We start from the raw sequence: 24,958 nt of genomic DNA on the forward strand, positions 1-24,958 counted from the left end.
GGGGGGGGTTGGCCAATGGGAGGGGCTGTGGTCTGCGAGGGGAGGGGCATCGTGGGTAGCGTCCAATGAGAGAGGTGGGGGTGTGGCTTTCAGGAAGAGGGCGTGGCCAACAGATGTGGGAGGGGCTTAAGGCAGGGGTGGGGCTTCGGGGGGGTACCTGGAAGTGGGAGGGGCTTCTCTAAGGGGGTGGAGTCAGCTGGGGCGGGCGGCTATTAAATGTGGGGTGGGGTGGGGTGACCCCACTGCGAAACCATGAGCTCTCATTGACCCCCCCGGGGCCCCATTGAGCATTCATTGACCCCCCCCTGGGACCCCGCTGACCCCTGCTGAGACCCCACGACCACCCATTTATGCCCACTGAGACCCCATGACACCCACCTTGTCCCCACTGGCCATCCACTGCCGCCACCACCCCACTGCCACTCCACGACACCCACTGCTGCCCCACGGATGTCCACCCAAGGTCCCCGGCCACCCCACTGCCATCCCCCTGATGTCCCCTGCCCCCCTGCTGTCCCTGTAGGGCCGCCCGCAGGTGAGGAGCTGCGCCTGACCTTCCCGGTGCGTGACGGCGTGGTGCTGGAGCCCTTCCGCCTGCAGCACAACCTGGCTGTCAGCAACCACGTCTTCCAGCTGCGCGACTCCGTCTACAAAACGCTGATGATGAGGTCAGGGCGGTGCCAGGGGGGCGGGCGGGGGGGTGGTGAGCTGCCATGGCGTGGTGCGGCACCGCAGGGCGCTGTGGGACACAGGGGGGCTGAGTGTGGCACAGGGAGGGCAAAGGGTCCTGCATGGCACAGCGTGGCACAGCGTGGCACAGCACCGCATGATATGGCCCTGCACAGCGTGGCACAGCACCGCGTGGTGCGGCCCTCGATGGCTCATCGTGGCACAGTTCTGCACACTGCGGTCCTACTTGGTGTGTCGTGGCTTGTGGCACAGTGCTGTGTGATACGGCCCCACACAGCTCAGCATGGCACAGGGCTCCATGACATGGCTTTACACAGCTCAGCATGGCACAATGCTCCATGACATGGCTGTGTACAGCTCAGCATGGCACAGGGCTCCATGACATGGCTCTGTACAGCTCAGCATGGCACAGGGCTCCATGATACGGCCCTACAAGGCGTGCACTGATGCTTATGGCACAGCACAGCACCGCACTGCATAACATGGCCCTCGGCTCATCGTGGCGCAGTGCTGCACACCGTGGTCCTACTTTACGTGCCGTGGCGCAGTGCTGATGACCCGGCCCCACGCAGCTCAGTGCTGCACACCGTGGTGCTGAGCAGCATGGTGTGGCTCAGCTCGGCTCGGTGCATCTCCCCACTCTGCGCCCCCCCTGCTGCCCCCCAGGCCCGACCTGGAGCTGCAGTTCAAGTGCTACCACCACGAGGACCGACAGATGAACACCAACTGGCCGGCCTCCGTGCAGGTCAGCGTCAACGCCACGCCGCTCACCATCGAGCGCGGCGACAACAAGACCTCGCACAAACCGCTCTACCTGAAGCATGTCTGCCAGCCCGGCCGCAACACCATCCAGATCACCGTCACCGCCTGCTGCTGCGTGAGCGGGGCCGCGGGGCGGGCGGGGGGCTGCGGGGGGCTGTGGGGCCGTGGCTCACCGCGCCGTCGCCCCGCAGTCGCATCTCTTCGTGCTGCAGTTGGTGCACCGGCCCTCGGTGCGCTCGGTGCTGCAGGGCCTCATCAAGAAACGGCTGCTGCCCGCCGAGCACTGCATCACCAAAAGTGAGTGCGGGGCGCCGGGGGATGGCATGGGGTTGGGGGTCTCCTCCTCACCCCGCATCTCACCCCTTCCCCCAAGTTAAGAGGAACTTCAGCAGCGGGACCATCCCGGGCACGCCTGGGCCCAACGGGGAGGACGGGGTGGAGCAGACGGCCATCAAGGTGTCCCTCAAGTGCCCCATCACCTTCCGCCGCATCCAGCTGCCTGCCCGGGGGCACGACTGCCGCCACATCCAGGTGGGGAGGGGAAGGGGAAGGGGAAGGCAAGGGAAGGGAAGGGAAGGAGGGAAGGGAAGGGGAGGGAAGGGAAGGGAAGGGAAGGGAAGGGAAGGGGAAGGGGAAGGGAGCCCCTATCGGTGCCAGCTCAGCCCCATCTGTCCCACAGTGCTTTGACCTGGAGTCCTACCTGCAGCTCAACTGCGAGCGGGGCACGTGGCGGTGTCCTGTGTGCAAGTGAGTGCAGCCTGTGGGACTGGGGTGTCCTCCTGTGGCCATCCCTGGGTGTCCCTGTGGGGTTGTGCCTCAGTGTCCCTCATTGTCCGTCCCTTGGTGTTCCAGTGGAGCCATGCCTCGGTGCCCATGCAGGGTTGTTCCTTGGTGCCCCCACTCTGTGTCCGCGTGAGGACACAGGAGCTGTGCCCCTTGTTGTCCCTCACTGTCCTATGGTGTCCCACGGGGATGTCCCATGGTGTCCTTCGGTCTCCCAATGAAGCTGTGCTATGGCATCTGCACGGGGCCAGCCCTTGGTGTCCCCCGCTGTCCCAGTTATACCCTGAGGGCCGTCCCCTGCTGTCCCCTCACTGCTGTGCCTCTCGCAGTAAGACGGCGCTGCTGGAGGGGCTGGAGGTGGACCAGTACATGCTGGGCATCCTGATCTACATCCAGAGGTGAGTGCTGCTGCCCCCCGACCCCACACGGCCACGCTGCCCACCGCCACGCCGTGCCACCGCCCGCAGCTCGGACTACGAGGAGATCACCATCGACCCGACGTGCAGCTGGAAGCCAGTGCCCGTCAAACCCGACCTGCACATCAAGGAGGAGGCGGACGGGCCAGCTCTAAAACGCTGTCGCACCGCCAGCCCGGCGCACATGGTGCTGCCCAACATCATGGAGATGATCGCGGCGCTGGGGCCGGGCTCCTCGCCCTACGCCGCCCCGGCGGCCGATTACGGCACGCAGGGTGAGCGTAACCCCGCCGCAGTGCTCTGACCCCCCCCCCCCCTTTGGGGGCATGCTCATCCTGTTTCTTCGCCCCATTTCTCCCGCAGGTTCCACGTTCCCGGCCCCTTCAGCTTACCCCGAGCCGTTCCCCCCTGCTGCCCCCGGCACACCGACACTGGGGGACTTTGCGCCGCCCGCCTCCTTCCCACCTGAGCTGCTGCCCCCCGACAAGCCGCCCACTGCCCCCCTGCCTGGACAGGTCGTTAATGGGGGGACGAGGAGGAGGAGGGGGAGGGTGATGGGTGCTGAAGGCCGCTGTCCCCACAGCTGCCTCCCGCCGGCCGGATGGAGCCGTCCCACGCCGCCGCTCTTCATGCCATGGGCAGCCCAGCACAGCATCGCGCCGTGCCCCCCCCGCGGCCCCCGCCGGGCAGCGCCGGCCCCGATGTCACCTTCAGCACCGCGCCGGGGAGCGGGGATGGGACGGAGCCCGCGCTGGATGTGAGTGTGGGGGGGGGGGGGGGGGGGGTGAGTCCCCTGCTGGGCTCCAGCATCCTCTGCAGTGCCTTGGTGTTCCTCCATACCCCCCGGTGTCCTCACAGAGCTGTGCCTTCGTGTCCCTCAGCATCTCCCATCCCTCTGTGCTTTCGTGTCGCTCAGCATCCCTCTGTGTGTCCCAGCATCCCCGTGGCGCTGTGCCTCATGTCCCCCTGCTGTCCCCACGGAGCTGTGCCTTCGTGTCCCTCAGTGCCCCTTGGTGTCCCCTTAAGGCTGTGCCTTAATGTCCTTCAGTATCCCCCACTGTCCCCGTGGAGGCTCGCTTCCTGGTCCCCTGATGTCCCCATGGAGCTGTGCCTTGGTGTCCCTCAGCATCCCTCACTGTGCCCCACTGTCCCCACAGAGCTGCATCTCAGTGCCCTTTATTGTCCCGTTAAGGCTGTGCTCCAGTGTCCCCCTGGAGAACCGCTTCTTGGTCCCCAGGTGTCCCCTCGGAGCTGTGCCATTGTCCCTCAGGATCCCCTTATGACTGTGCCTCACTGTCCCCATTGGGCCGTTTCTCACTGTCCCTCGGTGTCCCCATGGAGCTTCGGTGCTCCTCCTCGGTGACATCCCTTGGTGTCACGTCCACGTAGCTGTGCTGCATTGCGTTGTGTCCCTTGGATCCCCCGAGGGGGGAGGGAATCCCTCGGTGTGTTGGGGGGCCGTTGGGGGGTTTTGTGGGGGTACGGAGGGGATTTATAATGCTTTGGGGGGGGGTTGCTGGGCTGTGCCCCACCTGCAGCTGCTGCCCGAGCTGACCAACCCCGAGGAGCTGCTGTCCTACCTGGGCCCCCCCGACCTGCCCAGCAGCACCAACGACGATCTGCTCGCCCTCTTCGAGAGCAACTGAGGCCCCTCCCGGCCCCGGGGGGCGGCCCCCCGGAGCGGCCCCGTCCCGCAGAGCGCAGCGCTGTACATATGTACAAACACTACCGCCCCGCTCCATTAAAGCCTTTCTCTCCCATGTCCTCACGCGTGTCCGTGCCCCGCGCGGGGAGGGGTCGGCTGTGGGGGGGAAGGGGCTGAGCGCAGGGTGCGGGCCGGGCTCGGGGGCGCGCTCCCCCTTCCACGTGCGCGTTCCCGCCGCTCCCATCCGCCACCCGCCTCGCGCATGCGCGCCGCTCCCCGCCCCGCACCCGCCGCCCCCCGCGCGCGCGCGGGCCCCCCCCCCCCCCCCCCCCGCCCCCCCCCCCGCGCGGCCGGCCCCGCCCAGCCCCGCCCGCAGCCCCCTCCCCTCCTTTTTTTTTTTCATTCTCCTCTTTTTCCCCATCTCGCGCTCCCATTCGCCCCCGCCCCTGTCGCTCCGTGACGCGGCGTGCGGCGATTGGTCGGCGCGCTGCGGGAGGCGGGCTGCGCGCCCGTTTATAAGAGCGTCGAGCGGGCGCTCTCTTTCCGCTGCGCCGCGCTCTCCGAGCTGTCCGCCGCCATCCCCGCTGTCCGCCGCCCGCGCCGCCATGGCCAACCCCGTCGTGTTCTTCGACATCGCCGCCAACGGCGAGCCTCTGGGCCGCGTCACCTTCGAGGTGGGCGCCGCGGGGCCGGGGGTTGGGTGGGGAGAGGAGGATGGGGGGGGATGGGTGGCGCGGGAGCGGCTCCACGTGGCCGGGGCGCCCCTCGGGGCCGGGCGGGAGCGCCGCGTGGGGAACAAAGGAGGCGGTCGGGCGGGGGGGGAAGGGGGAGGGGGGGGGGGGGGGGGGGGGGGGGCGGGGCTTAGAGCGGGGGCAGCGCGGTGGGATTTCGGTTGGGAAGGTCGGGATTTGGGGGTCCGGTGTTGGGATTTGGGGTCGTGGTAACGTCGGGGGGGGGGGTCACGTGGGGTTGGGGGTTTTGAGGGAGCTGCGATTTGGGTTTGGTGGCGGTGCTGCGGAGGGGTTTGGGTTTGGGGTGGTGCGGTGGGGTGCGGCGTCGGGCTGGGATTTGGGATGGCAGTTCGGGTGTCACAATGGGATTTGGGTTTGGGAGTCTGGGGTTGGGCTCAGGTTGTGCTGCATCGCCGTGGGGTCCGGGGCTGGCTGTGGGTTCGGATCTGGGTTTTGGGGTCAGGAATCCAGGTGTGGGGTCAGCTCTGGGTCTCGGGGTCGGTGCCAGCCCGGCGTTCCCCCCCCCACCGCATAGCCAGGCTGCTTGGGATGCCGCCCCTGTGACGGCGCAGTTTCCAGATGCCGCAGAGCTGCCGGGGGGGTGAGCGGCACCGCAGCCCCCCCTGAGCACCGTGTTTCTCTTTGCAGCTCTTTGCTGACAAGGTGCCCATAACAGCAGGTGGGTACGGGGTGCTGGGGCTGCTCCCCCCGCAGCTGGGCTGTGCTCATGGCTTTTGCTTTCCTCGGCAGAGAATTTCCGTGCATTGAGCACCGGTGAGAAGGGATTTGGCTACAAGGGCTCCTGCTTCCACCGGATCATCCCTGGCTTCATGTGTCAGGTGTGTGGCAGCACCAAGAGCTCCCAGTGGGGGGTTTGGGAGGGGATCTTAGCACTGCAGCGCTGCCCCTCAGTCTGCTGCTACACAGAGTCATGATCCACGTGGTTACGGTGATTCTATAACCTGAAATATATATGCGGATATTTTTTTAGGGTGGTGACTTTACACGCCACAACGGCACTGGTGGCAAATCCATTTATGGGGAGAAGTTTGCCGATGAGAATTTCATCCTGAAGCACACAGGGCCTGGCATCCTGTCCATGGCCAATGCCGGCCCCAACACGAACGGCTCCCAGTTCTTCATCTGCACTGCCAAGACCGAGTGGTGAGCATGGGGAGGGGGCACGGCGTCGCACTGCAGTGACCCCGGGGAGGAGGCGTTGCCCCCCCTGATGCCACCCACACTTCTCTACAGGTTGGACGGCAAGCACGTCGTCTTTGGCCGTGTCAAGGAGGGGATGAACGTGGTGGAGGCCATGGAGCGCTGCGGCTCCAAGGATGGCAAGACGAGCAAGCAGATCACCATTTCCAACTGCGGGCAGCTCTCATAAACCTGCGTCTCAATGCCTGACATTCCGCTGCAGCTCGGGCAGCTCGCCTGGTGCAGCCCCCCCTCCTTCGTGCTCCTGACTTACTGCTGCGTTTCTACTGGGTCTCGCCGCATGTGCACAGTCCGACTGGACTGCAGAGTTACGTTTATGAGTCTAAATAAAACGAGTTAAACCACTGCAGTGCTGTTCTTCTCTTGGGGGGACGGGGAGGAGGGGAGTGGGAATCCCTATGGGATCGGGTCCCCCCCCCTTCCTGGTATGAAGTGGCTCAGTGACCTCAGTAGGGGCCAGGGTGTGGGGTGTCCCCCAGCCTGGCTGTAGCATCCTGCTGTGCTGCTGAGCCTTGTGTGCTCAGTGAAGCACCCCTGTGCCGTTATTGTGCACAGCACCCCCAGAGTCACGGGGCTGCAGTAACGCTCCAACGCCTATTGTGGGGAAACTGAGGAACGGGGCCTTGGGCTGCTGGAGGACCCCCACACGGTGTGTGAACAGGGATAGCTTGCGCTGGGGAAACGTGCAGGGAGTTGGGGCAGAGGGAGTTGGTTCCCCAGGCTTATTTTGAGCGGGGGCAGAGGAGAATTAAGCATGCATCCCCCCTAAATCTAGACATGGAAGGCGTGCCCCCCACTTTAGCATTTGCGGGGAGGCCCACCCCTCCGTCTTCAGTACAGGAGACGGTCTGCATAGGGAGGATTTAGAGGCATCAGCCTGCGCTGGGGGAGCAACCTGAGGGGCTTCCAGTAATCCCAGAGTGGAGGGTCGCAGCAGCGCCCCAGTGCACCCAGGTTGGGCAGTACTTCGCCTGGGACCCCCCCAAGATTTGGAGAATTTCCCCGTTCCCGGCAGGATCCCGGCGCGGTGCTCCGGAGCTCCCCGCACACCGCAGGTGCGGACGCGGGCTGCAGCGGCGCGGCCCGGAACTCTCGTTCCCCGGAACCACTCAGCGCGGCGCAGTTCCCAGCGCAGATGAGCAGCGCGGCGGACCGGAAACGGCGCGACGTGCGGACCGGAAGCGCGGGCGGGCGGGCGGTTGCCGTGGCAGCGGGCCGGGGCCGCCATGGAGGCGCTGACCGAGATGTACGACCAGGCGCTGCTGGGCATCCTGCAGCACGTCGGCAACGTGGACGACTTCCTGCGCGTCCTCTTCGGCTTCCTCTACCGCAAAACCGATTTCTACCGCCTGCTCCTGCGGCCCGGTGACCGCCTGGGCTTCCCGCCCGGCGCCGCGCAGGCCATGGCCCTGCAGGTACCCGGGCTTCGCTCGCCGCCCTCAGTGCCGGTGCCGCGTGCCCGTCGCCGCGTTCCCGTGGGTGTTGGGGCCCGGAGCGCCCCTTGGGCGCGGCCCCAGGCCGGGGTGTGGCGGCAGAGCGTTTCTCCGGCGTCCTCCCGCGTGTCACCCGGAGAAGCGTCACCTCCCGCCCGCTACGGGTGGCTGGGCCTGGGCACGCAGCTCCTCATGCTGCAGGACGGGGAGAGCTGCGTTTTCTCTCTCCGGGTGCATTTTGTCTGCCCGAAGCAGGCAGTTCTGGCTCAAAACGCCGTGATCCCCACGTACCATTGCTCTCCTTCATCTGCACCAGCTGAGGGAGCTCACAGCTGCCCTGAGGGGCTGCTCACGGTGTGTCCCAACCGGTGGCACTGCTGAGGAGCCGGCAGCCCCTCGCAGAGACAGCAGAGCCCTGCGGCCTCTTTTCTCCTAAGAGTGCAGGTGTAGGCAGTGGGTGTGTGACATCCACAGCCCGAGGGGCAGCAGTAAGGGCCCCAGGCACGTGCTCCTCCTCTCTTTGACAGCCAGCTTTGTTCTCTTGCAGGCGTTCAAAGTCTTTGAGCGGATGGCCCGGCAGGATGACGAGAAGCGGCGCCGGGAGCTGGAGGCAAAGCTCCGCAAGAAGGAGGAGGAGGAGGAAGCTGCCGCCTCCGCTGAGAGGGTGAGAGTGGCCCCGGCCGCCCATGAGGTCGAAGTAGAGACAACGGAGGAGGCCGAGCCCTCGCTGGATGCAGGGGGTGCGGAGAGGCTGCAGGATTCACCCACGACCCCGGCAGCCGCCAGCCCCGTGCCAGCAGAGCCCCCGGGGGCAGCTGCCCCTGCGCAGCCCTCGCCTGCCGAGCTGCCCATGTAAGGCTCTCCCTTGTGCTGCTTTCCTCGCCCCGCTGGCAGGGACTGGCAGGGTGGGGGGAGGAGGGTTTGTTTGTTTCCCTGTGGGAGGCAGAGCTGTGTTCTGTGCTGGGGGCTTGGGGTTTCCTGGCTGTGCTGAGGGCAGGGGAATCGTCGTGTCTCTGTGTGCTGGAGCTGTGCACACTGGGGTCGCTGTTCTTGGGGGCTGACTGCAGTGGCTCTGGGAAATCCAGATGCTGTCCCACAGCCTTTTCCTCATGGAAACTTGGGGTCTGTGCCCCACATGTGTGTGGTGGGAGCTCTCAGAGCCGGATGGTGCTCTGTAGGTCACTCTTGTACTAAATATCCATGTGGGCAGGTGGCAAGGCCAGCGTCAGCATTGGGTGCACACAGTTTGGGAGCTGCAGAGGTCTCTGGCCCAGCCTTCAGCTCAAAGCAGCACGCAGCTTTGAAGCTGCGTCAGACACTGCACAGAGCTTTATGTACTCTTTCACCAGACTCAGTGGCTTTCAAGCTGGGCTAAGCAGCCTCGTGCTTCAAAAATGTCCTTGCTCCAAAGTCCTCCCAGTGTGTCTGAGAGCTGCTGCCAGCCGGCTTCCCTTCCCTGCCAGGGTGAGGTGGCACAAAGCTCTTGGGTCCTGTGCTGATGTGTGACAGCCCCAGGTCCCGGAGGGGCTGGGATGGGATGGGATGGACAGAGAGGAGAACGGAATGAGAGGGGAAGGTGCCCAGCAACTTGATCAGGTGGGAATGAGGAGCAGGTCTTGTGCTAAGCTCAACCAGCCTGACCTGCGTGCGTGGGGTAAAAATAAGCCAGAAGCCAAAAGTGATATCACCCAAAAAGCCACGTTCTGTTGTCCTGTGAAGGAAAGATCGTCCCTGGGGCCGTCAGTCTGACACCTTACGGAATTAACGAGCCAAAAAAAGCCCTGCTGGAGCCGACAGAGCTCTTCTGCCTCGCCACGGCTGCGACCTGCGTGTCCCCAGCCCGGGTTGGGGAAGGGAAGGGGGCAGCGCGGCTGCGGGATGCAAGTAGGGCAGAGCGGGCAGCGGGTTGTGTGCAGTTGGCGCGTGTGCCGCTGGGGGGCGCCGGAGCCCCCCGAAAGGCAGCCGGCATCCAGGGCGCCCCGACGGGCTGTTAATAATTGAACCAGCTGCTGAATTCTGCACAGCCCTCCTGAGCAAAACCCCGAGCCGCGCATTTGGATGCGAAGGGCGCATGAATAACGTGCAGCGCCAGCAGCAAGAATGCAGAGGAGAGATTAAACAAAAATATTTCCTTCTCCCTTCCCCCCCTCCTCAACCGGTAAAGCAAACCATCGCCACCCAAATCTATATAAAAACTCGCTCATTCTGTCAGCCTCGCTGCTGTGGAAATGTAGGGCAGGTACCAGCCCAGATCTGCCAACTCCCATCAGAGCCCGCTGCGCTCCTGGGCGCCTTGGGATGGGAGCAGCTTTCTTAGGGCTGCAGGGGAAAGGAAGAGCAAAACCAAGCCTGTGTCGTGCTCGGCACGTGGCTGCCTCATTCCTCGGCAGGTGCCTCCCTTTCCCCACCTGTAAGTGGGGCGCTGTGGCTCCCCTTTGCTGTGGGGCTGCCCCGTGGCTCCACTGAGGACCACGCATGCTCCTGCCCTCCCTGGCTCGTTTCGGCTCGATCCTGCTTGTCCCACACAGCCTGAGCTCAGCTCCGAGCTCAGCACACCTCCCCACCCAGCGCCCTCCCCTTCCCCCAGCTTGGAACCCGGCCTGCATACATTTGCCACGCAGCATTTAAAATAGAGCCCAGCAGCCCACGTGTGGCACTGCGCAGCCTGGCCTCGCCACTCTGCTTCCTGTCATCCCAATGCTTGCTGCTCCCAGCCCCAAGCTGGGCTGCGTTCTCCTGTCCTCACTGCTCGCAGCCTGGAGTGAGGCTGTGGCAGCTCTGCGTCCCCTCATTGCGCCTCCTCGGTGCTGGGGCCACGTGTGCTCCAGGCTGGCAGCTCTGTGCTGTTTGGGGAGACAGGAGAGGAACCTGCAGAGAGCAGGTGGGATTTTATTATCAGAGAAGGGAATTCTCACAGAGAAGGGTGGAAGGACGCTGAAGTGTCCCCAGAAAGGTGGTGAGCAGGCAGAAAGCACAGAGCTGCTGGACGCAGGCAAGGGGTGAGCGTGTTTGAGACCTGCATCGCTGTCCCTTCAGCCGGACCTGCAGAGCTTTTTCCTGTGCTCTGGGCAGGAGAAGGCCCTGCATCGTGCCAGCAAAACGGCACCACGACGCATCCACCCATCTGCTGAGGATCCTGCTGTCCTCAGTTGCGTCCACCACGGAGCGTCTCAGGCTGGAAGGGACCCACAGGGGCCATCAAGTCCAACCTTTCGCTCTGCTCTGAGCACCCAAACCCAAAGTCTGGGTGTCCCAGCGCTCCCTGAGCTCTGGCAGCTTGGGGCCATGCCCGCCGCCATCTGGTGCAGAGCCTTTCCTCACCTCCCCCCAGCACTGGTTCGTGGCTGCGGCCCTGGGAAATTTCCATCCGGTCCCATGGATCCCATTCAGCTCAGCAACTGCTTGGCTTTGCCCAAAGCCCAGATGGATTCTTTTCATTCCGAGGTGCCCACGAGATGCGTTCCCTGTGTGCCTTCGTTCTCCTCAGAGTGCTGGGCAGGAATTTTGGCGCTTCAGGTTGTGGGACCGCGGAGAAGGGGCAGTGCAGGTGCTGGCACTGAGGACGGCTTTGTTGGAGTGGGGGCTGCAGCTCCATCGGTCCCAGGCCCAGCCTGCAGCCCTGCTGCTGACCAGGGGAGTGGAACCAGACGAGCGCTGTGAGCTCCGTTGGCTCCCATCCCCTCAGCTCTGCCTGCCAGGCTGAGCCCTCGGAGCCGCATTTCTCGTGGGTTTCTTTTCTTCCTTGAGACTCGGCCCCAACAAACCTCATTGCAGCTTCCACCTCCCTGTTCCTGGATGCTGGCAGTTTCGTGCTGCTCGTCCCGTTCCCCCTTCAGCTCCTTTTCAAACGAGGAGCCCTTGTTTGCTTCACCCCGCCTCATTTGAGTATCTCTGTGCTCCTGGCCTTCGCTCGTTGATGCTCTATGTGTGGGCTTCTGCCCTTCCTACCCCGTTTCTTCACCTCTGGGCTGTCCTGGGCCAGCTCCTCTGTGAGCTGAGTCCTCCCTGCAGAGCACAGAGCTTCACACAGGGGGTGAATGATTTCAATCCGCCCGCCCTCCTGCAGCAGTGGGAGCTCAGCTCCTGGCAGAGCAGCATTTTGAGGGGCTGATCTTGGGGCGTGGTGCCCCCAGCCCCATTCCTGCGTCCACAACGAGCCCCTCGCAGCTGCTGAGGGTCTGATTGGGGCCCAGTTTCCCAATGCTGTGATGGGGAACCAGAGCCCTGTGCTTGCTGAGATCAGCAGTGCCATGTCAGCTCCCCTGTCACGCACCCGATCGCTCAGGGCTTTGGTTGCCCTACCAAGGTACTGAGCTCCAAAATTAGGTCCCTGCACCAAAAATAACTAAATTAAAACCTATAAATTTTTCTCTTAACAAGCAGAAAATCCCAGGGCTGGAGGCCGGGGGACAGCGTGTGCCTGATTCTTATTTAAAAAAGAAAGCTCTGTTTGCTTTCTTTAGCACCACGTTGCTCTCCGGGGACGGAGCGAGGCGCTGCCGGCTGTGGGGCTGCTGGGCTCTGCTCAGCCAGGTCCCCTTTCCCAGGAGCTGGAATGGAACCCGGTGTGCTGTGTTGGTGCAGCAGTCCCTCAGAGACCCGTCCAACCCAAGGCTGTGTGAGCTCCGTGCCAGCAGTGAGATCCGAGGGGACTTTGCCTACCAGTAGCGCGTCCTGCTGTCCTTGACCTAAATTTCCCAGCAGTAGTGAAATTTAGCCCTCTGGTGACGACTCCAAAGCTCTCCTGTGAGCTGGCGGTGGCATTTCAACCACCCTAATGGCAGCAGGTTGGCTCTGTTGAATGGCTCTGTAAATAACTGGGAGATCAGAAGTGAAGGCTGGAAGCTCCCCCGAAGAGCAGGAGCGTGGAAAGGAGCGAGCCCCTCGCTGCAGGCTGCCAGGAGCAGAGCCACGCACCCACTGCCGTGCATGGGGAGCCTTGGGGAGCGTTGGAATTGGGTTTTGGCATGCGGTAGGTGCTGTGAGTTTGGAGTTAACTGTATAGTCGAGTGGCAAAGGCATCGCCTGGAGGTGCTGGGCACTCTGCGCCCTAACGGCCTGGAATTGGGGTGAAAGTGCCCTCAGAGCCATCCTGGCTTGTGGGGACCATTGATTTGGGGGTGCAGGGGGTGGCGTTGGCCGCCCCTCGTGGTGCAGGGTGTCTCTGGGGCGCTCCGTGAGCTCTGCCAGCTCCAGCCCCATTTGGAGAAGCGCCTTGCAGCCCCAAGGCTCGGTGTTGTTGTGGGGTTGTAGCACTTCTGTACATCTTGGGGAGGAAAGGCAGCCTCCCACCTGGATTTGGGGATCCCCCCCACTCCTGCCTGCATTCGGGGTTCTCCCCACCTTCCTCCATGGATGTGGGCTCCTCCCCCCAACCCCTACATGCAGCCCTATGGCCACGGCCCCCAGAAGCCCTGTGCCGACAGAGCTGCGTCGCAGCACTTGTTTACTGCGTGGAGCTGAAGCAAGGCTGGTCCGCAGGGCTCAGCGCTTTGCTGGAGACCCAATTAAGTGGAGCAAAACCCAGAGAGACTGAACGCCACACACCGATGTTTTGGTGCTGAGAAATGTTAAATCCGGAGGTGGGGGGAGGCTCCTGCTCGGCTCGCTTGCAAAAACAGCAGAGAGAGCACAACCCTGGGATTTTCCATGCCTGCAGCTTTGCGGATGCGGCTGTCTCAGGCTGACACCTCCAGCTACCTGTTGCTCCAGGAGCGGAGCGCGCGTTGGAACCCCATCAAATTCGTCATGAAAGCTCCTCGGTTCCTTCTGCCCTGGCCTGGCAGGACGCACAGCACGCGGTGCTCAGCCCTTCCTGCCCCCTTGGCTGCTGAGCAGAGCGGGCACTGCCCCCCGTGGCAGTCTGTACTGCAGAACTGCTCCTGCCTCAAGCGGGGCTGCTGATGGCTGCAATAAATGCCAGGCAGGCGGCCGGCGCGCTGCAGCTCTCTGCAAGGCTTCGTGCTTATGTGGGTTAGGCACGCGGGCGCCTGGTGCCTGATTTTCTCTTCCCCTCCTCGCTCAGAACTTCATTATTACTTAATGAGATCTTTCCATTCTCGGCTACCTCTCGAGCTTGAGGGAGGTGCGGTGCATCGCACAGGGCTGAGCGGCGTAGCACAGAGCTGGCGTGCGAGTGCCCTGCAGGGTGCTTTGGGGCAGCGCCGTGCCCCTCTGCTTTCTCTGCCCCGCGAGGACGAGGGCAGGACAGGCTTGCCTTTGCGCTGGGCCGTGCTTGTGGAGCTGGTGGCAGCAGCCAGGGGCTCAGCCTCTGTTTTGCTTATGGGGCAGCTTGGCCTGGCCCCGTGCCCACGTCACCCGCCTCGCCCTCAGCCAGCCCCGCTTCTTTCAACCACCGCTGCTCTCTCCCCCCTCCGCACTGCGCTGCCTGACCGCCCTGACACGTTTTCCTTCGAGCTGCCTAAATAATTCACCTTGACTGAGAGCAGGCGGCCGCGCTGGCCCCGCAGGACGGGACAGGAATGTGCGTGGAGCAGTGCACAGCAAACGGGGGGCGCACCGTGGAGCAGCCGCTGTGCTGCGAGCCGGGCACCGGCCGCGTCCCTCACTGTGGCCTCGTGCCGTGGGGACGGGCGGCTCCTCGGAGCGCCAAACAGATCGGCTGCTTCTTGACGGTGCATTGTTAAAGGTTTCACCTCCCTCAAAATGACACATGGCGAGCAAAAATAGAACAAGACAGAACACACAGACCCACCCACACCATCCCCGGCAGCCGAGTGCACGCCGTGCCAAAGCCCAGGTTTTAAAGCTGCTGCTTTTTCACCCTCCTCTCTCGTCCTCAGCCCCGCTGCCCAGCCCATGTGCGGTGTGCTGCCAGGGGTCTGCGCGGAGCAGAGCCGCAGCAGTGGGCAAAGGGACAGAGGGAGAGCAAGGCAAGGAGGTGGATCCAGCACGGAGCAGCCCTGCCTCAGTCTCCCCATGGAAATAGCTCCATAGCACTGAGTCCTCCCAGGGCAGCTGTGAAAGCACTGTGTGTCTGCGTGCCACAGTGCCGTGTGCTTGGCAGAGTGCCTGGAAGGTGAGGACATCCAGAAGCGCCTTGTCCTGGATCGTGCCAGAGCAGGATGGGAACCACTAGAAGGACATCCAGCTGGTTTTGGTGCCCAGATGGCTTTCTGCATCCCCTCACAGCCACACAGCGAGAGAGCAGAGAGCAGACAGCAGGCCATGCAGAGCTCTGCATGCAAGGGCTGTTGCAGCCCTTTTGTGTCCCCTGGCCCCCCGGGGCTGGTGGCACCCTGTGAGCCGATGACACCTTGTGAGAAGGGGCACCCCAGGAGCCAGGGCACCCCGGGAACCAGGGCACCCCACGCCTGAGCCCGGCTCTCGCTGCCCCTCTGGCTCCCGCAGTCTGGGGGCGGTTTGGAAGCTGCCATCTGGAGCCAACCAGAGCGAGCGCCGCTTCGGTGCTGCCATGCCAACCCCGTTTCCATGGCAATTGGCACCCAATGGGTGAACGCCAAGCAAGGCCAAAATTCCCAAGAAAAAAAAAAAGAGAAAAGAAAGAAGTGCTTGCAGGGTCCCGGCCCCCCCCCAACACCGCAGCGTCGCTCGCCCAGTGCCACTGACACCAGGAGCTGCAGCCAGGCTGTGCAAACCCAGCACGGCTCCTGTAGGGCTGGCGGCATCCCAGTGCTCGCCCCGAAACCATCCCCAAAAGGACCCAAAAAAAGAGGTGTGCGGGTGTGTGTGCACACAGGCCCTTCCCGAGCCTAATTTAATTAAACCCCGTGGATATTACGTAATGCTCGGGGCTGGAAGCCGCCTCCGCCTGCCGCCGCCGTGCACCCCTGGCTGGGGGGTGTTGGGACGCACAGCCCCTGCACCCTTATGTAAAGCCCCACAGCCCCGGGCCGAGGGCTGGGTGTGTATAAAGAGCAGCTCTGCTCTTTGGTGGCTGTTTTATTTCCAAGCCCTCTCCAGGAGGCTTCAGCGGTGCACAGCCGGCAGTGGGGTGAAGGAATATGGGGCTGGTGGGAATGCATTGGCTGGAGGTGTGTTGGGGATTTGGAGGTGTGTTGCTGATTGCTTATCTGATCCCCCCAAATCTCTCCTCATCTATCCCCAAAGTCCTGCACCTTTTGGCAGCCCGAGCTCCATGGCCCCACCTGCCCCATTGCCATCCTCACTGGATGTGAGGTGAGCGGTGCTGGGGTGTCAGCCTGACCCTTTCCCTGGGTGCACCCCAAAGTCTGAAGCACCTCAGGGGGCCGGAGCGCAGGCTCTGCTCCCTTCCTGCTCCCACCCTCCCTGCTCACCCTGCACTGCCCCACGCTCAGCCCCTCACTTGTTCTTCCCTCCCCAGGAGACAGGAGCAGTTCCAGACAAACCCTGACAGCTACAACGGGGCAGTGCGGGAGAACTACGCCTGGTCCCAAGACTACAGCGACCTGGAGATTAAAGTGCCTGTGCCCAAGCACATTGTGAAAGGCAAACAGGTAAAGCAGTGTTCATAGTTTGGTGTCTGTCTTCCCCTGGGAGTGCCCGGCTGTCCTGGGAAGCTGTGCTGGGAGCAGGGAGGCTCTTTGTGCAGGATGTGGTCGTGCTTTGCTCTCCAGTGGTGGGGACCCCAGTCCCAGCCTGGCCACCTTCCCGCCCCATTGCTCAGCAGGGTTTCTTGGCTTTGTACTTTCTGTGCTTTCTCCTCCAGTTTCACCTCCTGCAATCTCACAGGCAGCTCTCAGAACTCCGTGTCCCACTGTGGCTGCGTACTGTGTGCAGTCACACAGGGCTGGTCTTCCTCCTGAGGCTGTGGGGAAGGACTAGGGATGTGTCCTTGCTAGCTTCCCCTGGCTTGGAGCATCGCTCGCCTTGCTGAGTCCTGGAACCACAGAGCATCATGAGACAGGAGGGACCTGCAGGGATCACAGAGCCCAAGCCCTAGCTCTGCACAGGGCCACCCAAAATCCACACCCTGTTTCTGAGGGCAAATCTCAGAGCCGTCTGCACAGCACATGGCCACGCTGGGTGTCCTTCACCTCTCCTGTCCCTCTTCTCCCCACCTTTGCTTGCTGTGGTGAGAAGAAGCTCAAGGAGCGCATGCAGGGCTGGGAGGGCCAGCCCCAGGAGTTTGACCTCTCCCAGCTTTCCCCAGCTCCCAGCCCGCAGCTCTCGCTGTATTTTTCCATTTGGGAAGTCGGTGCTCCCCCACCTCCTGTTCTCCTCTGCTGCTTCCAGGGCAGCTGAAATGAGCACGCTTGGGTTTGCTCTGCGGCTGCAGCCTACACAGCTCCTTGGCGTGCCAACGGAGCGTAATTGGCAGCAGCAGCCTGGGCTGGAGGGGTGATGGCTGCCATGGGGACAGCAGGGGGACCGTGAGATGCATCATTCCCACTGGGTGTCTAAAGCAGAGCCAGGCTGTTTGTTGGAAGGGCTCGGGGGTGTCCAGAAGGATGTTCCATCCTCTCTCTATCGTATGGCACTGACGATGCCTGGGGACACGCTGGGGAGTTGTGCCCATGCCAAGATCCCAGCATCACACCCCATCCTTTGGCACCCAGAGCTGTGGGGGCCTTGCAGGTGCAGCGAGGGGCTGGGACAGGTCAGCTTTCCTGACCTCTGCTGCCTCCCTGCAGGCTGTTCGAGGGGAGCCTTTGCTGCCAGCAGCCCGAAGCGCCCACAGGTGTGCGCCGAGCCCTGCGGTGCCACATTTAATCCTGCACCGCGTCCCATGTTTGCGTTTCCTCGTCCTGGCAGCGCAGTCCTGCTCTGGCCTTGCCTACCCCCAGCGCCCCCTCGGCGCCCTGCAGGCAGGTTTTCATTTCTGAGCCGTTCTCTGCGTCTCTCCAGCCGGAGGGGGCAGGCAGACCAGCTGGGTCACAGGCCGGAGCAGGGCGGTTCAAAGCGATTTCCAAGCTGGATGGGCTTGGGGCACGTTATTGATGGGCTCCTGCAAAACAGAAGCGTTCCCTGCATTCAGCACGCAGCTTCGCCTTGTAAAAAAATTATCAGTTTTTTGGCTTCTGCCTGCCAAGGCGAGATTAAAAATCTCCCGTCTGGCCCCTGGGCTCTGAGCGTGCCCGGCTCTAACGCTGCTCGGAACGGCACTCCTGACACTTTCCGATTCGGGCTGTTGCTATGGCACCTTCTCACTCGGTAAGCTGGAGGTTTCCTTGTATGGAGCGGCCGTGGAGCAGGAAGGGGAAGGGGAAGGGGGCGGTGGGGGCACCTCGCGTTCCGCTCCGCACCTCCCCGATCCACTTCGAGACGCAGCAGGGGCCGCGGAACCGCGCTTCCCAGCCCTGAAGTAGAGCTCAGGCCGGCAGCCTCTGCTGCCTGGCTTGCAGGAGATGAGCGAGATCGGCTCCCGGCTCTCGGCGCTCGCCGTGCTGGGGGGCGGGCGCGGTTTCTGTGCCGTTTCTGCGTGCGGGAGCCGCCGCGCTGTGCAGCACGACGCGGAACCGCAGCCGGGCCTCGGGCGGCTCCCCGGGGCTGCCGGCATCGCGGCCCTTTCCGCAGCCCTCCGAGGGAAATCCCCCGGAAAGGGCGCTCGGGGGTCACCTTGGCGAGCTCGGCGCAGGCCTGCTGCCGGGGACCCCGCGTGTGTGAGGGGGGATGGGGAGCTGGGCTGAGTAGAGCCCGGTCCGCGCATCCCATCCGCGTGGTGGTGACATTCCTCATCGTGGAGGGGCTGCGGCACGGCGCTCACGTCCGAAGCCCGGGTGAAAGCCTGCCGCGCACTGCTGGCCGGCTGTGCCGTGACGGCCGCTCGACGCCAGCCCGGCTCCGGAGCTCAGCCCGGTGCTGCCGGTCCCGCAGCCGTGCTGCTGTCGCTGCCTGGAGCGGCTCTGCCCGCATCTTGCCTGCGTGGAGCCAGTGAGTCACTGGAGATCTCCTAGGTAATGGATAATGTAATAACATTTCAAATGAGCTCTGCAGAGCGGGAGGAAGATCTGGGGGAACTCTGGGAGAGAATGCAGGCAAATCTCACCGCAGTCTCCTCCTCTCGGGTGAGGGCTGGCAGCACCGGGGGCCCCGAGCTGTGCCCCCCTTCCAGCCCTGCTCCTCGCATCCTGGCCATGCAGGGCAGCACCAGAGGGGCTCTCTGGGGATGAAGATGTGCTGTGCAGCACGACCAAGGGGCAGCCTGCTGCCGTGTCCCAGGGGGGCAGTGTCACCTCACAGCGGGTTGCAGCAGGGTTCCCTGTATGGCTGCTGCAGGAGTGACAGAGCTGCCGTGTCCCCTCGAGCCGTGGTGACACACACACACATCCCTTTGCTGCCAGTCCTGCACTTTGTCCCTTTGCCACAGCCCAGTGCTGGCTGTGCCTTGGCGTGGGGGCCGTGCAAAGCTGGGGAGCTTCGGGCTGCTGCTGTGCTGGAGTAACACCAGGCTCCTGGCTCGGAAGCCCCAGACCGCCTGGCAGGGCAGCACTCGGCTCTGGGAGCCGCAGGGCCGTACCCCCATCAGTGCTGAGGTGCAGCAAGCGGGCACCCGACCTCCGAGCTGGCTTTCTGTAAGGAGAGACTGAGGCACGGTGTGAGTCCCTGCAGGGCTGTGCTGCCTGGACCTCCCTGGAGAGGTTTCCTTTCACCTCAGAGCTGTTTGCTCCGAGGCAGCAGTGGGATTCCCACCCTCCTTCTGTACAGGCTGATGGTTCTCTCTCTCTCATCCCCAACGAGTGCTCTTGACCCCACAGCCCGAGCAGTGCAGCAGGAAATGGAGCAGGTACCTTGCTGATGCTTTTCTCTCTGCCTTTCCAGGTGTCTGTGGATATCAGCAGCAGCACAATTCGCGTGGCGGTGCTGGAGGGGAGCAGCCAGCACGTGCTCATGGAGGGAAAGCTGACACACAAGATCAACACAGAGAGTTCCCTCTGGAGCCTGGAGCCAGGGAAGTGCGTCTTGGTAAGGGCTGCCCTTTCCTCGCCTTGCCTTGCAGCTCCCCAGTGCTTGGCCTGGAAAATGGGAGCAGCTGGAGGCTTGAGCCAGAGCTGGCCGCGTCCCACACTGCCTTTCCCTGGCTGTCCCTGTGCAACGTGCAGCTCATGTGTGCCAGGCAAGGGGAAACCTCACTGCTTGTTTCTGTGCTGCCCCGGGGTTCTGACACACTGCCTGTCCTGTTGGAAGCAGTCAGTGCAGCTGCTTCTATTTGCCTTCTGCACATCTTCCTCATCGAGGTGATTTGGGAGCAGCAGCTCATTATTGGATCTGCTGCCCCCGCTGAATTAGTGCTGGCTGTGGTGCCAGTGGTGTGCTCTCGCAATGGGGCAGAGGGTGATGCTGCTGGACTGTTTCCACAACTGAGGCTGTCCTGGGCGTTGCGTTGCTGCCCATCAGCCTGGTTCCTCAAGCATCTTCTGCATCCTCTGGCTGCCCAACTCCTGGGTGAGCTTTGGGCTGTGCTGGAGCACGGCTCTGCTACCCCTGCTTTTCTGCCTTCTCCTTTCAGACAGAGATGTTCTCAGAAGCTCCTCAGGGCTGTTGCCTGCCCCAGGAGAGCACTCAGGGCTGGGGAGCTGCAGCTGCAGCGGTTCCTTTCGAGGCAGAGCGCTCACCTTGTGCCCTGTGTCACGAGCAGGGCAGTTGATGGGCACCTAAAGGCGCTGTGACATTTGAGTGGGAATCCCACTGGGTGCAGAAGTGCCGAGGGAAATGCATGGCAATCCTGCTCAGGCAGGATTCTGTGATCACAGAATCGTAGAACAGCTTGGGTCAGAAGGGACCCAATGGACCATCAAGTTCCAACCCCCTGCTGCAGGCAGGGCAAAGAAGCTCTAGATCTGGTCCCAGCCCAGGCTGCCAGAAGCTCCATCCAGCCTGGCCTTGAAGATGTTCTGGGGCAAAGACCTGCTGCCAGAAGGGCCCTGTGGGGGAGAAGAGCACCTCCAGCTCACTTGGCCATCTGAAGGAGGTTTAGAAGGAGGCAGTGGGGTCATTAATCAGCAGCTTTCAAACATGAAATTTTTGAAAACCATCCGCTTTGGGCATGTGTGCAATCCTGGGAAGGAGCAACACCGCTGAGGAGGAGCTGGCCCCACACGAGCTGTGTCTGGGCGCTGGCAGTCCTGTGTGTGTCTGAGATCAGCGGGGTTACACAGCCAGGGGAGCAGCGCGGGCAGAGCGAGGCTTGGGGCGTTGTGCCGTGGCCGTGGGGAGCAGCGCCCCATCTCCAAACCGAGCTGAAGGCAAGGGCCTCAAATTAGCACGAGCGCAGGGGTGCGAGGAACTCCAGCTGGCTGCCAACATATTGATGGTGGGATGAAGTTTCGCTGGAAGAATTGTAAGGTAACTGGAGCAGAGTGAGTAATTCAACCCGGAGCGTCTCCTTCCTCCGTGCGCAGAGTGGCCAAAAGCGCTGGGCGGCTCCTTCCCGTTCATTCAGCAGGAGGCACGCGGCCGTTCGGTGCCTCAGCCGCTGTGTGAGCGCCGGTTTGTCCTGAGCACGGCGTGCTGCAGGGTGCTGGGCACTCAGGCTGCATCTTCCTGCAGGACCTGTGAGCTCTATGCTGGGGACGCAGGGCAGCAGCCTCCATCCAGCGAGGCGGGGGCACAACGAAGCTGTGCTCGTGCTGCCTCTCCCTTCCCCTCGCTCCCAGAGCCGGCCAAGCCCTCAGCACATTTCTCTGTGTCCTCAGTATGTCTGTGGCTCTCGTTGCACCCAGAGGCAGAAGCCCAAGGGCTGTGGCTTTGGAGCTGCCCGCTCTGCCCGGCGCCGCAGCCCCGGCCGCCATCGCCGTGCTCTCCCCTCGCTGTCATGCCTGCTCACTTGTCAAAAGAGATGAAAATAGATTCGCAGGAGCCGTTTTTAGAAGTCTCTGTTGAGTGTTGTGCACAACACGTTTTGGGATTATTTTCGTTGTTGAGGATTTTTTCCCCCCATTCCCTCTCTTTCTTTCCTTCCCTCCAACGTTTGTTATCCACGCTCAGGCTTTTGTCACCCAGCCCTGCCTTGAGCAGCCCTTGCAGCCTTTGCCCATCATCTCCTGAGCTGGAAGGCCGAGTTAACAGCAATCTGTGGTGCTCCCCGACCTCGCTGCGCTGTTGGAGGCGTTCCCTGGTGCCCCCTCAGCAGCTCCTGTCCCCCGCTGGCTGCTGGGGATGCTGCTGCCATGTCGGAAGGGAAGCAGGTGGTGAGAGGTGGCTTTTCCAAGTCCTACTTCCATCCCTTGGCAGCGTCCCTCCAGATCTGACGCGGCATTTGGGATTCAGAAGGAAACCCGGTGCTGTGGCAAAGCGCGGCACCCGCAGCGCAGGCCTGGGCCCCTCCTCGCGGGATGCAGGGACACGGGAGGTGACATGGTGCCACAGCCCTGCTGCTGCAGCCCATCCTGCCCCGGCCCCTTGGCTTCATTCAGCTCTGGCGTCCACCGGCCCCAAAGCAGAGCTGTGCAACCCGAGCGCGAGGCATCCGGTACGCGATCCTTCCTGCGGGGGGCTCTGAGCACCGTGCGGCTCCGAGCTGGGGCACAGCTCTGCTCCCTATGCGGAGAGCAGCGTAATCAGGTCAAGATTTATTTGTCCTTGTGGTGAAGCCCCGTTCCCTTGGCAGAGCCCCGCGGGGCTCCCGGCGTGCAGCCACCTTCCATGGCCGCCTCCCAGGGCACGGCGCAGCTGGTGCAGCGCTGCGTCCCAGGAACCGAGCCACACCACGAGCCAGCCCCAAACCCCAGACCCACACCTGAGGAGCTCTGGGTGCTCGGAGGCTTCTGTTAGAGAGTGGGACTGCAGCCTCGGAGAGAGCCCCACTTTGGGTTCTCTGCCCCTGGAATCTGGGGGAGCAGTAAACTCCCCCGCATGCACGAGGTGGGCCACAGAGGTTAATTAGTGATTGTTTGCGAAGCTCTCAGTGCGGCGGTGATGCACGGCGCAGAAAAGCTGCCGAGGAAATGAATAATTCTGCCTTCCCAGCAGGGTGGGAGCAGGACGTGGTAAATAAAGTGAGGGCTGTGCGTGGGGTGGGAGGAGGAGAGGGGCCGCGGGCCGCAGCTCTGCGGGGCTCTTTCCACCACTGCCAGCCCTGCGACAGGAGCTGGGACGGGGAGGGGGCTGATGCCCCGCATCCCCTGCGTGGGGCTGTGCGCCAGCTGTGAGGCCCCGTGGCCACGCACCCCATGGCTGCGTGTTCCTCATGCTCACTGCTGGCTGAGCACCCAGGATTGGGCCCGATGGAAGGCGCTTTGCTGTCGGGCTGGAAGCCACCGCCTTTGGCACGGCACGGTGTTGTGCCAGCGCTGCTCCCCCAGGAGGACAGAGCCCAGCCGCCCCCTCCTGCACCAATCCCGGCTCCTGAACCTTTATGGCCGCCCCCGTTTTGCCCTCCAGAGCTTCTGGGGAGCTGCGCCCGCATGGCGTTTTCTGCCTTACGGATGGCTTTGTGGAGATGCTGGCCGATGCCATAAATCTCCCTCACTGCCATGGTTGCTCAGTTACAGTGGAACGGGAAGCCCAGTGCAGCCCCACAGCAGCAGGGATGTGGGCTGGTGGCCCGGGGACAGCAGCCTCTCTCCCTTGGGCTGCCCCTCCAGGGCTGGAGGCGATGTGGCAGCAGCAGTGATGTCCCAGTGTCTGCGTGGGCCGTGCTTACGGCTGTGTCCCCTGGCCTGGCCTGGCCACGTGTCCCTGTGGCAGCACATGGGTTTGGGGTGCAGGATGGGCTTGGGGTGACGTGTCCCCAGGGTGGGGTGCAGACTCCCTGAGCCACCTGTTGTCCCCAGATCAACCTGAACAAGGGAGACGAGTACTGGTGGAACGCCGTCCTGGAAGGCGAGGAGCAGATCGACATCGACAAGATCAACAAGGAGCGCTCCATGGCCACGGTGGACGAGGAGGAGCACGCCGTGCTCGACCGCCTCACCTTCGACTACCACCAGAAGCTGCAGGGCAAGCCGCAGAGCCACGAGCTGGTAGGTGCCAGCAGGCCGAGAGCACGGCTCGTCCTGTCCCTGCTGGGGGTCCTCCGTGCCCCGTGTGCGAGGGCAGAGCGCCGGCGCCGCGTCCCGACGGCTGTGGGGCGGCTCCGTGGTGACGGGCCCGCTCCGCTTTGCAGAAGGTGCACGAGATGCTGAAGAAGGGCTGGGACACCGAGGGCTCCCCGTTCCGCGGCCAGAAGTTCGACCCTTCCATGTTCAACATCTCCCCCGGCGCCGTGCAGTTTTGACCCCGGAGAAAAGCGGCCGAGCGGCGATGCGGGGAGGGGAGGATCCCGAACCCGGCGCTGGGACCCCCGGCATCCACGGCCGGCGCAGCACGGGACGCGGCGTTCCGTCCCCGTCACCACGGCAACCCGGGGCTGGGACCCTTCTCCTCGCCTCGCCTCGCGCTGGCGACGGCTCCGTTGTTTTTCAGGAATAGACGGAGCTCGTTGGGTGACATAATTATCATTTTTGGTGGTTGAGGATATTTCTGGTTTTCGCTTCTGCGGGTGCACGTCCCCTCCCTACCCAGCCCCGGGCGGCTGCGCCCTCAGCGGGTGCGTCCACGCCGTGCCCTGCCCGGGGTCCCCGCCTGTCCCCAACCCCGGGGGGCAGCAGGGACCGCCCAGCGCACAGCCTGGGGCTGGGGGATGCGGCGCCCCGCTGCCCCCGGCTGCAATAAATCCTTGCTCCCAGCGCAGGGAGTGCGAGTGGTTCGGGGATGCTGGTGGGGGCCGCTGCTCATGCGGCGCCGCCACCCACGGGGGCGCCGCTCCTGGTGGGGGCTCCACCGCTTGTGGGGACGCGGCTGGTCACGGGGAGGCTGCCACCCATGAGGACAACACTGCCTGTGGGGCACTGCCACCCCCGGGGACACCGCGACCCGTGGGGCCGCTGCCACCCGTAGGGACGTGCTGCCACTTATGGGGACGCCACCGCCCGTGGTGATGCTCCCAGCCACAGGGACGCGCACTGTCCCCAGCCCCACTCGAAGGCCCCTTCAGCCCCGTGGGGCAGCGGCATCCCGAGGTGCTCGCTGGGACATCGGGGTCCCTTGGGGTTCGGGGGCCCCTCCTCGTCCCCTCCTCATCCCCGGTGGCAGCGCACAGCCGCAGCCCCACGGCCGCCCACGGTCGCCATGGCAACGCCGCCCACCGCCCACTCGCGCTCCCCCCCCACCGTGGGCCCCGTTCCCACGGCTCCGCCCACGGGGGTGGGATTTAATGTCACCGTGTCCAACCCCCCTCCCCGTAGCGTTGGTGGGCTCGGGGGGTCCCTCGGGGGACGGGGGATTTGGGGAGTTTCCCCCCCCCTCCCCACGCGTGTTTTGTGGGAGTCCTGAGGGGGGTGCGAGTGGGGGGTGGGAGGTGGATTGCACAACGTTTGGGGACCTTGAGGGGGA

General features: G+C 63.6%; 3 protein-coding genes across 3 annotated transcripts in view; all 3 read left to right on the forward strand.

The window, feature by feature from the left end:
• The window catches only part of ZMIZ2 (zinc finger MIZ-type containing 2), a 7,872-nt gene extending 3,457 nt beyond the window's left edge, over nt 1-4,415 (forward strand). Inside the window, exons 9-18 of the mRNA XM_042886909.1 lie at nt 524-668; nt 1,357-1,567; nt 1,644-1,749; nt 1,826-1,983; nt 2,132-2,199; nt 2,565-2,633; nt 2,703-2,926; nt 3,015-3,166; nt 3,235-3,408; nt 4,190-4,415. Of these exons, the coding sequence (XP_042742843.1) occupies nt 524-668; nt 1,357-1,567; nt 1,644-1,749; nt 1,826-1,983; nt 2,132-2,199; nt 2,565-2,633; nt 2,703-2,926; nt 3,015-3,166; nt 3,235-3,408; nt 4,190-4,297 (1,415 nt within the window). The 3' untranslated portion in view covers nt 4,298-4,415. The remainder of the gene's footprint in view (nt 1-523; nt 669-1,356; nt 1,568-1,643; nt 1,750-1,825; nt 1,984-2,131; nt 2,200-2,564; nt 2,634-2,702; nt 2,927-3,014; nt 3,167-3,234; nt 3,409-4,189) is intronic.
• A 426-nt stretch (nt 4,416-4,841) lies between these two features.
• PPIA (peptidylprolyl isomerase A) lies at nt 4,842-6,593 on the forward strand. The gene is made up of 5 exons (XM_042886888.1): nt 4,842-4,970; nt 5,676-5,706; nt 5,778-5,866; nt 6,019-6,191; nt 6,282-6,593. The coding sequence occupies exons 1-5, from the start codon at nt 4,902-4,904 to the stop codon at nt 6,415-6,417; spliced, it is 498 nt and encodes a 165-aa protein (XP_042742822.1). The 5' UTR covers nt 4,842-4,901; the 3' UTR covers nt 6,418-6,593.
• An 849-nt stretch (nt 6,594-7,442) lies between these two features.
• Nucleotides 7,443-24,233, forward strand: NUDCD3 (NudC domain containing 3). Its single transcript, XM_042886908.1, has 6 exons — nt 7,443-7,663; nt 8,229-8,533; nt 16,008-16,140; nt 19,406-19,549; nt 23,359-23,547; nt 23,691-24,233. Exons 1-6 carry the CDS (start codon nt 7,475-7,477, stop codon nt 23,799-23,801), a joined length of 1,071 nt encoding a protein of 356 aa, XP_042742842.1. The 5' UTR covers nt 7,443-7,474; the 3' UTR covers nt 23,802-24,233.
• The last annotated feature ends 725 nt before the right edge of the window (nt 24,234-24,958 follow it).

Source organism: Lagopus leucura, unplaced genomic scaffold (assembly GCF_019238085.1).
Source record: "Lagopus leucura isolate 7727_CA_CO unplaced genomic scaffold, USGS_WTPT01 Super-Scaffold_100065, whole genome shotgun sequence".
Taxonomy (NCBI): Eukaryota; Metazoa; Chordata; class Aves; order Galliformes; family Phasianidae; genus Lagopus; species Lagopus leucura.

Bases quoted from the DNA above. Each gene is read 5' to 3' on its own strand.
- NUDCD3 (XM_042886908.1), top strand. From the start codon at position 7,475: ATGGAGGCGCTGACCGAGATGTACGACCAGGCGCTGCTGGGCATCCTG. The intron at 16,141-19,405 runs GTAAAGCAGTGT...CTGCCTTTCCAG, and splicing joins ACATTGTGAAAGGCAAACAG to GTGTCTGTGGATATCAGCAG. The intron at 19,550-23,358 runs GTAAGGGCTGCC...TGTTGTCCCCAG, and splicing joins AGCCAGGGAAGTGCGTCTTG to ATCAACCTGAACAAGGGAGA.
- PPIA (XM_042886888.1), top strand. From the start codon at position 4,902: ATGGCCAACCCCGTCGTGTTCTTCGACATCGCCGCCAACGGCGAGCCT. The intron at 5,867-6,018 runs GTGTGTGGCAGC...ATATTTTTTTAG, and splicing joins TCCCTGGCTTCATGTGTCAG to GGTGGTGACTTTACACGCCA. The intron at 6,192-6,281 runs GTGAGCATGGGG...ACTTCTCTACAG, and splicing joins TGCACTGCCAAGACCGAGTG to GTTGGACGGCAAGCACGTCG.